General features: G+C 38.9%; 1 protein-coding gene across 1 annotated transcript; it reads right to left on the bottom strand.

The window, feature by feature from the left end:
• Positions 1–1,128: 1,128 nt before the first annotated feature.
• On the bottom strand, positions 1,129–12,331 carry LOC146525743 (C-type lectin domain family 18 member A-like). Its single transcript, XM_085167708.1, has 12 exons — positions 12,123–12,331; positions 11,174–11,265; positions 7,211–7,444; positions 6,995–7,092; positions 6,786–6,907; positions 6,545–6,652; positions 6,332–6,424; positions 4,262–4,368; positions 4,039–4,168; positions 3,768–3,864; positions 3,241–3,332; positions 1,129–1,616 (listed from the first exon to the last, which is right to left on the bottom strand). Exons 1-12 carry the CDS (start codon positions 12,244–12,246, stop codon positions 1,579–1,581), a joined length of 1,335 nt encoding a protein of 444 aa, XP_085023834.1. The 5' UTR covers positions 12,247–12,331; the 3' UTR covers positions 1,129–1,578.
• Positions 12,332–12,632: the final 301 nt, after the last annotated feature.

The raw sequence follows: 12,632 nt of genomic DNA, 5'->3' as shown, positions 1-12,632 counted from the left end.
TTGCAGCACTGATCCCATTCTTCCGTCTGAGTGTATTATTTACCATCCAGCAGTATCTTCCTCTGCTAATTCAAAGGCCATCGTGATGTCAGACCTTAGAGTCACCATTAAAAGCTCACTGACCTGATCCACATTTAAATCGCACACACTCATTTGCATGTATATGCCTGTGAGGCCGTTCATTTCCCAAATGCAATCTTTCTCCCAAACCTTTGTCTTTCCTTCGAGTGTCTAAACTTCCATCGTACTTTAAGCTAAAGTTGAGGTAGAGCATGTTTAACGTGAACCGTAAAAAGCAAGTCTCAACTTCAAACAAGTCTTTGAATGACCAAAAGGTCCTCATATTTCCTACACATCTTCATTCTGATGGTGATGAGTTTGACAGGTGCTTACATACACAGCTGGCCTTGTATATGAGGATATAAGTACCCCATGTTGGTGCTCTAGAAGAAATCATTTGAATTCACTATCTGAAACCATTATAACTGTGTCTATCTATATATATTTTTTCTAAAAGTGACAACATTTTAAAATTATTATTTGTTTTTTTAACATTTAGCACCAAAGTGGCCAAAGATACAGACAGCATGAAGTCGCATTAAAATCCAACAGAAAGAAGAAAAAAAACATGAAGAATAAAAATAATTTAAAAAACACACCCAGAGAAATAATTAGAAGAGACTCACAGAGGGGAACAGGCAGGGGAAAAGACTACACACACACACACACCCACACGTACACACACGTACACACACGTACACATACGTACAGGACCGATTAATCACAGGTGGGAAGAATTAAGACACGGCAAACAGAGGTAAGAGCAACAAAAACAAACAAGTAAAGAAATCCTTTCAAAATACAACAGGTAACAAAGAAACAAAGAGTAACCAAGAATTAAACTCTAAATTAAATCAGACTATGGCAAGAAATGTCAACCTTATGGTTATGTTTAGAATTTAGGGGATGACCAAAGCTGTGAAGGTCTTCCTCTGGAGATAGTGAATCATTGATGTTTGCTTAAAAAACAATCCATGCAGATCCAAAACGTACCGAGATGCTGTAGCTTGGATCAAAGCGACCACCTAAATAAATATGCTTGATTTCTGTAAGCAAGATGAACAGAACTCAAACTCAAATTTGCTTTAATGTTGGCTGAACACATGAGTTTCCAGGACAGGTGAGGAAGAAGATATTTTAAAAAGTGCACTGATGCATGTGAGACTTTTCATTCCAGCTGTGGCATAAAGCCATTTCATTGTAAAATCCTTGTAAATTATTTAAAGCACATCTAAATCTAACCGAATCCATGTACAGTATTGTGCAAAAGTCTTAAGCACCCCCTTATTTCTTTTATTTTGCTTCAAAGGGGCCAGTGGTTTTGAGCATAAGCTCAATCAGTCACTGCATCACACGTATTTCCTGTTCTCCCAGTAAAAATGGTAGTTAAAGAGATTTGCACAGTACAGTACTACAGTAAAAGCAAAACATTCACCAACACTGGTGGCTATTGTCCCAGCATACATGTATCTTAAAATAATCACACCTGCAGTATTTCACCCCTTTGAAAAATCCAGGTCACCTGCTGTCCTCCCACTGAGCAATATGCTCTGCATCTGTAAAAAGAAAAACATGAAATATAAAAGACATTCTGCTTGTTGTTCACACAAAAAATGTTGCATTTGTGTTATAATTCTCAAGTTATCCTTCGGTTCTCTTCAGAATGATTGTAAAGTCATAAATGTTTAAGTCATGAAAAGAGTTTCAAACTGTGGATACGTTTTCATACATAAAAAAACACATAGACACAAGAACAAGCGGTACTGTGGAGAAACACAACTTAGTGTCTGCTCCAGGCTGTGTGATATCCACTTATCATTTTATTACCAATTAAAACAACACAGCAATAATGTCTGGAAATTAGCCTGATGGGCTGCAGGGCTCTGTGCACTTATAATCAGCTTAATTTATGCCTGTAGTTCTTTGTTGCTTCAGTGAAATTTTGCTTTTATTTTGAGAGGAAGTGTGACAACGTTATTGATTGAGGAAGAATATTTCCACAAATTTAGCTTTGTTAAAACCATGTAGGACTATCTGCTACAGACACAGTTCAGCAGCAAGCTCTCCTTTGATCACAATTTACTAATCATGTTTTACACAAAGGAAAAAAGAAAGGTGGTTTGTAAAAATCACATCCCTGCAACGAGGACCAGATTCAGAGCAGACCCATCATTCAGCTGTGAATAATCAATAGATTACACAGCAAACACTTGCAAAGACACACTCAAGTGGGCAAAACTAAACATCTGCCACCATCTCATTTCTCATGATCAATGTAAGTGCATGTGTGTGTCTTTGTGTGTGTGTTTTCAGACACTGAAGGCTTTTGTGGAGCTGAGATATATTGATTACTCAGAGCTTCTTGATGGTGAGCACTGAGTGCCATTGATTTAGACTGAGAGGCATGTGTGAGCGGGATCACATGGAGATTTCTGTGTTTTCACATCATTACTGGACACACTGGATTAATATTTTACACTTCACTGAACATCAGTGGCAGAGGCAGTGAAGTAGGAAAACTAATTGCCTCGACACAGTGCAGCACAGCATGTACAAGAAGCAGAAACCAAAATTGTAAAGAAGAGGCCATTTTTAAATGGAAAAATGAGAGGATGTCCATTCTGCTACCTAAACAAGCAGAAACTATTATTGAGCTCTCTTTATATAAAAAATTTTTTTATATTAAAATCTATTTATTTTTCGTTATGTGAAAGTTTTACTTATACAATGAGGCTTAGAAGATAAAACACTGTCCTTGAACTGCAACGTAGCATTAATCTTATTACAGTAACCTCTCTTAAATGTATTAAAATGTCAAAAAAAAGTATAAATTACAAAGTAGTCAGTGTAGTGAATCCTTTTCTAATAGCACTATAGGCACTGGGGTCTTCGGACACACAGATCTCTTTCAAAATGAAGACTGCCATGTTTGGGTGGAGATATAGGAGGACAGTACATTCTCATTTGTAAATCATCTGTGGACAAAACAGCGGTTGCTTTTGAGTAAAATTAATGTGCAAAGATTCCATAGTGAAGAAGTGTTCCTCTCAGGTTAAGCTTTATCTCTGAATGAAAAATGTCAACAATTTTAGTTTTTCTGAAATTCTGTTACAATATTTTTAGGCAGCCAGTTCTGCAAAAACTTAATCTAGGTTTTCGTTCTCCCAGAAGGAGCCATACCGTGCTGGCAAATGTATCTGTTCAGTGTTTTACAGCGCTGGTCATTCCAGTTGAAACCACTCGATGCCTGCAGCTCGACACAGTTTCCAAAACTGTAAAGAAAAAGAGAAGCTGTGAGTGGACTAATGCGAAGGGTCTGTGATAGATACCACAAATGGTTAGCATTATGCACTGCTACTGAGAGCATGGACAAAAGAAGTGATTATAATTACAAAGGTTAAGGAAACACAGAGGGGAACAGAGACATCTAGTGGTATTAATGAGGGATGCATGTCAACTAAGACCACTGTCTTTTCCATTGGTTAAAAACTGGTTTAAATAATTAATTTAAAATAAAAATAAAGAGCTAAAGTAAACAGAGAGGAAGAGGGCTAAATTAAAAGAAAACAAATGTCCAAACCCACCCTCAAAAAAACAAAACAGAAGCAGATTTTTCCACCTTTCAGGAGAATTGCTTTGTTTGTTTTGGTCCATTTCCCTCGGCCGTCTGTCAGTAGCTAATGTCTCATTCTAAATGGGTCTCTTACCCTTGGTTGTCAGGCTGCCCAAAGGCAAAGCTGAAGTATTTGGGAATCTCTCCTGTGTCCCAGCGAAATGAGTCTTTTGGAGGTTTATATGTCAGGCCTGTGGAGTAAAAACATGCTGTTTTATCTATGCACCATTTCAACTACATCCATACCCATAGCATGTCTATTTAAAATAAAAAAACAGCAAGTTAAAGTGTCTTTCAGTGTTTTTCAGTGTTAAAGATATAACTGATATATTTCATTTATATTAATTTATAATACAAAATAGTACCTATCCAGAAGTTTTCAGTTTCAAAGTCATTCCTGGTGAGCTCGTTGCTCGTCTCCAGCTGACTAAGATAAAAAGCCAGAATGTCCTGAACCTTCTGATTGTGGATTTGAGCCAAAATGCCTCCTTGTTCCTGATGGTTTACATAAGAAAAAGTTTAAACTTGGTCTCTGTATGTTGTTTTATAGAAAACTCGATGAGGCTCCTTAGTGAGGCGCACACATACCTGACAGTGACTTTTAGCCCCATAGTAGGTCTCAACATCAGAAGACACCATGAAGCAATTTCCATCTATGATGAGATCACAGCTTTGAAATGGGAATTCCACTTTCTCTGTTGGGACACAAGCACATAAACTAAAAATGAAGAGTAATAACACTGACCACCAACCTCAAAGCAGACAGAACAGACTTACACATGCTTGGGAACAAGCACAAATTTCCTTACTCAGTGGCTGCCAGTTTCTCAGAAATAAAGTGATGTACACTAAGGTATTAAAGTGTCTACCAGTCTACCTGATGAGATCACAGAAAATCCCCTCATATCTCCTCTAAAGGTCAATGATGAAACCATCAATAAACTATGTGGACGAATTAAAGCATTTCTTGGTCTCAGAGTACAACTTGATTAGATATATAAAAACATAAAGAACTGTTAGTCAGTGACAATATTAAAATCACTAACTGGTGAAGTAAGATTTTCTTGTCTGATTCCACTGGCAAATGTCAAATTGTTGGCTCTATAATGCAGCGGGACAATTGGAAAAAAAGAGTGAGCATCTCAGTAACTTTGACAAGGGTAAAACATTCATGGCTTTCAGGCTGTACACGCTGACTGTCCACCATCTAAGAGCACCTAAAATGTGAATGTAAGTCAATTTTTAAAAAAAGCTGTTGCTTTTGATAAAAATGATTAATTGCATTTTCATTTATATCAGTGAACTGTGTGTGTGTGTGTGTGTGTGTGTGTGTGTGTGTGTGTGTGTACTGCAGGCATTATTGTCCTCTGAATGTTCATTAACAGATACAACCAGCCTAAACTTTGTAGCACATTATGTCGAGGTGTGATTAAAAAAAAACCTGTGGTTTGGTCAACTTTTCTCTCGGCTGCTTTCAGTGTAGTCTCTCAGTGAAGGCCTCCTTTAACACGGGCCTTTGTGCTTTAACTCATCTAATGTGTCAGATAGGTTATCCTTTCCTTGTCAGGAAGTGCAAGGAACCAAATCTAGTAACTAAGGAGGGCACTGAGGGCATACTGTGTTTGTGTGGCCATAAAGCACACTCTCTACTTCAGGTCTTAACTGAGTGTACTCTGTCAGATACCTCACAACAATAAAGTGGAACTCCGTGACGACAGTCTCACCCTGGGGGACAAATTCATGGTGCACAAACTATTAAACCTACCAACGCTATTAGCCTTTAACCCACTAACGTTTTTCTAACCTTGCTCATCACTTGAGATGCTGCATGTGGACTCGTAAACTGAAAACCCCTTGCAAATCCAATCAAGCTCTCATTAACAGCAATGATTGTCCACATAAAATCAGATAAAATGAGATCAGTCGTAAACAGAAGCTAATTTTTGCTGACTATACAAGTCTGAGGTCTGTGATGAAACTGCAAAGTGGACAGTGCACATGCTCAGAATGGGGCTTCCAGGAAGTGATCAAAGAATAGCAGCATCTTTGGAAGCTGTCTTAAAAAGATCCAAGAAGAGGAAATTAAACTAGTAGATCAAATTTAATTTTCATTATCATTATTATTGTTATTATTATTATTAGTTTTGCCTTTGTTTTATTTTTATGGTGCTGTTCCTATATTATTTTTTTATCACACCTTAGACAGCCCTTTGTGCCAGCGATCACTTTTAGTACAGTAACCTTGCAACACTGTAACAAACATGTTCAGGAACAGATGGAGAAACTTTACAGGAATCTGAGGTGTAAACTCGATCCCCAAATTCTCTAGATCTCATTTTGATCAGGCACATGTGAGCTGGACAAACTAATTTTAAGAGACCACAACTCACAATTCACAAGACTTAACCTCTTAAGCCCCAAGCCTACCTGATCTACTGCTTTTTGCCCCCGTATCAGGGGGCGTTGGGGCTTAAGAGGTTAAGATGTGTTGCTAACATCTTACTGACTGATACCACAAGTCAGCATCTGACATCCAGTGAAATCCATCACTTGACAGCTTAGAGATTATCAGTCAGTACAACTGAGACCTGCACAATATCAGGCAGGAGGCCTTACTCTTGTGGCAGACTGTTGCATACTAAAGCACACTTCACTTACCTGCACACTCAGCACCACCATAGCCAACAGCACACAAGCAAGAGCATTCCTCTTCTTTGAAATGTCCGTGCACACATTGCACATTGCACCGAACTGAAAAACACACAATAAAACAGCAAGGTTTTTGCCTTTGCTTTCTCTTTGTACATTAAGATAAACAAGGACAGCAGACTGAGAATGATATTTATGACATCAGCTGTTGATAATTGGTACCCTGGCAGAAGCGTCCAGTGAACCCGAGGTCACACTTGCATTTGCAAGAGGAGATATTAAGATGGCCGTGTTCGCCACAGTTCATACGACATGGGTTCTTTGGAATCTCTGATTAGAAACACAAAAACATGTAGGCTGCAAAATGAACAACTGGGAACTGATCATATTAAATATTAAAGAAAGTTTGCTGTCACTGAAAAAATACAACTAAAAATACATTTTGTGTGTGTGTTTGTCTTACCACATAGTCCGCCTACATGGTCCCACAGTCTCAAACAGCCAGACATTGAGGAGGTGCAGAGAGAGCAGTACAGCCCTGATTTATACGGCATCACCAGTTCACCATTTACCTCCCAGTTACCCCTGAAACATGAAAATATATGCAGCAAAAAAATAGTGTTTTCTAATAATACTTTTAATATTTAGCTTTTTGGGAAAGCAAACTATTACCCAGGATAGTATGCACAGACAAATATCTCCCAGAGTTCTCCATTTCTCCAGCACTGTTGGTTGGCACAGCCCACCTGGCTTGAAGTAGCCCAGACCAGCTACAAGACAAGAGAGGATTTGGACACACAAAACAGCATTTTTATAGGCAACAGAAACTGTATGCAGCTGTGGGACTTCATATAAACATGTGTAAGGTTTGTATATGCTGGTGAATACCTGGGTATAGTGTTGACAGGTGGCATTTTCCTTACATTGGCCGCTGGAGTAGAGAAAATCTTTTCCTTCCTCGAACCAGAAGTCAATGATGTCAGAAAATGAAGCAGCACCAACAACAGAAAGATGTGTGTTCCAGCCAATATGGCTGAAAGACGAGGAGTGTTGAAGGAAAGGCTCTTTGTGACACAATGTGGCTCTCTCCTTTGCAAGTGTAGCCAACTTCTCATTCCAGTCCTATAGAAAATAAACATCCCCATTATTCTGCAATAGAGTGACATGGGTTTCAATTTCAACAGTAAACAAAGAGACACACAGATAAAAGGCTAATGCTACTAATCTCGTCTCTGTTTTTATGGTCCTAGGCAACTGGCTAACATAGGAGGGTCATCAGAAAATGCAGCTCAAACAGGCCCTTTGTCTTGTTTACACTGTGTTTCTCAGATTTTTTGTTTAAAAGCTGCATTAGATTATAATATTTATAATTTATTTATATTTATGTCAGACTTGATCAGTATTGTCAGTATTTCCTACCAAAAGTTCCAAATAAACTAATTTGTCTTTTAAAAAGTGATGTATATCAAGGCAATCTAAAGTAGGTTAATTATACACAGTGATTAGCCAGTGTCAGCTATCAAGATTACATGGTAAATGGACTGATTGTTATATAGCAATGTTCTACTCTCCTGGAGTACTCTACACAACACGCCACATTCACTATCTTCTATGCGCTTTCTAACTACCATTCACACACCAACAGAGGCATTGCAGAGCAACTTGGGGTCAATATCTTACCCAAGGATATTTGGCATGCAGACTAGGGGAGCCAGGGATCGAACCACCGAAGTTCCGACTAGTAGAGGGCCTCCTGAGCTACAGCCACCCTGCTCCTAAATGTAGGAGAATGCATATTGCAAAATACATAAAGGCCCCAGCTAGCTGGTGAGTTCAAACCAATAACTTTCTAGCTTTAAGGAGACTTTTATTACTATCACTAGCATCGCTGCTCTGTCCTTTTCCTTTTTGTAATTTTGGAATAAGAGGAATGGGACAAAAGTTGTCTTTTTGCACATTAAGCATGATGCAGAAAACAGTACCAGAAATCCTCAGTGGGGTTTCAGTGAATAACTGCCTTTATAGAGTGACTCTGTTCTCATACAGTTAGGCATCACACAGACTTTATTCCAGGGACCTGGCAAGTTAAAGATCGGCTAATATAGACAATATGTGTCAGAAATGTGCCCCTCATATACCCTTTTTAGGCACCTAGAACAGTTAAGAGCTAAAGTGCATGTGTGAAAGCCATTATGATGTACTTTGGAACTATTGATATTGGGGTGGCTGTTGTTCAGGAGATAGAGCAGGTTGTCTGGTGATTTGATACCTGGCTTGCACATCAAAGTATCTTTGGCCAAGATGCAAATTGTCCCAGATGCATCTATTGGAGTGTGAATGCTAAATTTGATAAAAGCGAGTGAGTAAATGAGTGCAGTAAGAAAGCACTTTGGGTGTTCAAATAAAGTGCTGTATAACAGTCCACTGATATACATAAAACTCTTTGTTATTCTGGTGCAAAACCATTAGTTTGCAGTAGCAGTGTGCAATATGTCTACCAGAACAGGAGTGAGGGATCTTATATCGATGTGTCTGCTTGGCTGGCTCTCTGATGTCATGCACTGCTAAGACTGCACTACCCAAATCAATCACAGGGCTTTGTTAAGAGTTGAGGCGTGAACTCAGTGAGCACAGTCCATGGTTAGCTACAATCCTGACGAACTTTAGGTCAAAGAAGAATGATTCAAATGTCCACAATCATTTTTTTAGCCTAAATGACAGAGATTGCTGCTTCTGCTTGTATTTCTGTCCCTCTGTTCTGTTCATAATTAGTACAGATGGAAAATCCAAATCTGTCTGAAATGTCAGACTGACAGGATTTTCAAGACAGGTTTTCCTGGTGTAACTCTGCTGTGTAGTGTCAAAACGCTGAGGCCTCTTGAGTTCATCATTCACTCTGCTCTCTGATGTCATCCAGCCAAAGCCTTTGATGACAGAGGGCTATTAGATCACTGGGTAATATCTTTCATTTTGAAGTGTGCCATTATGTATCAGCGCCTAACAGCATGAACAATTTATGCATTTCAGCCTTCTTTGTGGCACCAACAACTGTTATATTCAGGTGTTTAGTAGCAGTAAAAATACAGAAAAAAAAATGGAATTGCATCTAAAGTTCAGGAAATGGCTCCCTCTGAAGCTAACTACATTAAAATAACACGTTGGACCCTTGGGTATAGTTCTGAGAGAGATTAGTAAGATAAAATCTCACAAACAGAGGTCATGATTTCCATATCAAAAGAGACCACTAAACTTCAATATCGGCCTCTTTGAGTGATGGTATGACCTCAATACTTCTTAGCCTAAAGAGCTCAAAGAAAATCCGCCGACAGGGCACTGGGTGAGAAAAGGAGGAGCATCATTCATTCTTGGAATATTGGTATTTTATCTCATCCTGAAAGCAAAGCCTAAAGGACCATATAATAATAATCACTTCAACACAATCACACCATAATACTTGCTGGTTCATTCTTGTGCGGGAGAGGGGGAAGAAAAAAAGTATATTAAGATATTCGCAAACACAGGCGAAGCCTTGAGCCTTTTAACGTTTATCATTAAAGCTCTTTAATAATGCCTCTTCAGCTTGGCAAAGCCTTCTCTGAGGGTTTTCATGGGAAATTACCTGTAAAACCAGAGTTGTGAATGCAAAGTGATTATCCACATCCTCTTTTTCTCATTACTGCCTTATCAGTTGCGAACAGTTCTCTGAGGCTGAAGAGCAGTCGAAGAAAAGGGGCTCAGTCTGTACGACTGGCTTTGAGGATGTAATCTATGAAAAAGTGACAGTTTGCCCTGGCACAAATCGCATATTGGGCCCAAAGGGTATCTAGTACACAGTGAGTTTCATAATCCTTCATTACCTCTCATAATCACATACGTGGAAGAGAGTTGTGCAGATAAGCACTGTATAGCAGACCAACTGATGGAGTAAGACAGGGAAACAATTTAGCACTGCTGTTTAGAATTTGCTGCACATTCAGAAACATTACTCATTGTTTCTCTCGAAACATGCTGTTATTGTCATGTTTACAATAGACCTATTTGTTGATCATTAGAATAAAGAGACAAGTGAAAATGTTGCTTAGTTACTTAACTTTAGTTGTCTAAGAAATAAACTTAGTGACCCTGACAAACTTGCACACACCCAGTTGATATTGGCCTCATTCTCATTTCGGACGCTATCAGTGAGCCTGCAGCAGAGCAGAACAAATTGTGCACTAACGCTACTATTTCACACCGCCGAGACTATCAGCACTACAAAGGAAGACAGCTCGACCCCAAACCATGCTGTTTGTGTGGTCATTTGGTGAGTTTACTTTTAAGAATTCAAATTATTTTCAGTGAAACAACTGTGGCCACTGATCAAAGCTGCCTTTTCTGCACTTCAGCGTGTCATTTAAATGCACAGGGACCTCAGTAACCTCAAGAGTCCTCCTAAGTTATAGATGCTGTCATGGGAGAGTCACACTTAACTGATTGAGCGCTCAGCTCGGACGTGCTACCTCATATCTTCACACATTCCTGATTAGTGTGACTGACACTTATGACAATTACTGTTTTTCTGGGCCTTGGGACTGAAGCTGCAGGCTTACTTAATGTTAGAAGCATAACAATTACGTTTACAACCTGCAGCTAAGTGTTTTTCACACAGGAATGGGAAGAGAAACAACAACAAATAACTAATGTTCCTTATTAGGAGAAAAACATGAGCTGCATAGGAAGACCAGACAGTCTACCCACACTGATTAGTTTACGTGAGCCCACACTGTTAACAAAAGCCTGATGTTAAACTCAGTGACAGCAAAGGCACCATTCAAAAACACACAGAGGAGACAGACAATAGGTGCCACAAACCATTTTTTGCATGTTAGCTGCCATGGGTTTGACCCGGCTGCGCAGTCTATTGTGGTGAGCAACAATCTGTGAGTGCTTCTTCACCCCGAGCCCTGGAAGAAGATACAGATGGTCATTAACTATACTTCTACTGCTGTCGCTGTGGCAACTAAATGCAAATACACTGGAGAGAGACAGAGAGTAAAAGTTTGGACTGTAAAGTCTATCACATCTACACCCGGGAGTCTGTAGGTTAAATACAAAATCAATCACAACACATTTTAAAACTTTTTAACATTATTGAGGGAATTCTTTGTCATATGAATCTCATATGAAGATCTAAAACTGTTTAATAATATAAACCTGCTGGCAGTGTCTTTAAACAACATATGTATGTCTGCTGATCATAGTGTATGTAATTATGCTATAAATAAACACTAAGAATGTGTCTACATCTTATGTTAACTCAAGTAAAACAGTTAACTGAACGTATTCCCAATACTCCTTACTTTTAGGACTTAGACAAGCTAAAATAAATGCTATATAATAATCTAAATTGGGGCTGACCACCTTAAATCTTTGTTTGTTAGGCTGTATCATGAGAACATTTTACTGCACTGCTGACTTTCATCTGTTGATCATCAACTTCACATCTTACTGACTTAATTTACTGATATTAGATCTAAAAACATTTTTTAAAAAAAGTTAAAGAGAAGCCTGTTTAATTCAATTTAAGCTAATGCCACATTTAATATGGAGTTTAGTAGTCAGTAGTCAGCAGAAAATTACATTTTACTTCTAACTAACTAGTAGATAAAACATTTGAACCTTTATAACTGAACCTGTCCTTTCAAACACCCACTTCACAGCTGCACTTAACCAATCTAAAATGTTTGTAAATTGATTACCCTCTACTGGAAACTGTCCCTTGTGGCCACCTGACTTCTCTCACAACGCTAATTGTGTTTACCGGTGGTGGGGAAAATCCGGAGCTCCGGTGTCTCTGCCATGATCCAGTTTGCTGAGTTAAACGAGGGCAGAAGAAAGCAAACGATAAAAACATCCAAACGCCCGGACGCTGTTACCGACCCCATTGTGAACTCCTGCAGTGTCTGCACCAACAGTGGCCACTTGCTCTGCTATCCTATCCTGCCTCCCTGCCCCTCTCCTCCCTCTTTTATCCTCACCGGCTCAAGTGCTTTCACCTCAGGCTGCGGCACATGCCACTGACTATTCAAAGAGGAATTTACTAATCCTACAGGGGCTGTAGACACAGTGTAGAGTTTCTATGCCGTTTCAATATATTACTAAGTAAATATTCAAATTATCCCAATTTTAATTTGTATTTAAAGCATACTGATCTTTCAACAGGTTATAAAAGTGAGTAAAAGCTGAGTGCATTAGCAATTTTACATACTATCTACCGATTAGTAATGTAATCTACATTTCAAGAATTCTTTAAGCTTGTACTGTGACACAT

The sequence above is a fragment of the Neolamprologus multifasciatus genome, chromosome 1 (genome assembly GCF_963576455.1).
Source record: "Neolamprologus multifasciatus chromosome 1, fNeoMul1.2, whole genome shotgun sequence".
Classification (NCBI taxonomy): Eukaryota; Metazoa; Chordata; class Actinopteri; order Cichliformes; family Cichlidae; genus Neolamprologus; species Neolamprologus multifasciatus.
This window is presented reverse-complemented; position numbering and strand designations above follow the sequence as displayed.

What these genes read in the sequence shown, in the direction of transcription:
- LOC146525743 (XM_085167708.1), bottom strand. Translation starts at nt 12,246, where the DNA reads ATGGGGTCGGTAACAGCGTCCGGGCGTTTGGATGTTTTTATCGTTTGC. An exon ending in CAGCTAACATGCAAAAAATG is followed by an intron (nt 7,445 to 11,173) that starts GTTTGTGGCACC and finishes TATTTTCTATAG; the next exon opens with GACTGGAATGAGAAGTTGGC. An exon ending in GGGCTAAAAGTCACTGTCAG is followed by an intron (nt 4,169 to 4,261) that starts GTATGTGTGCGC and finishes GTAAACCATCAG; the next exon opens with GAACAAGGAGGCATTTTGGC.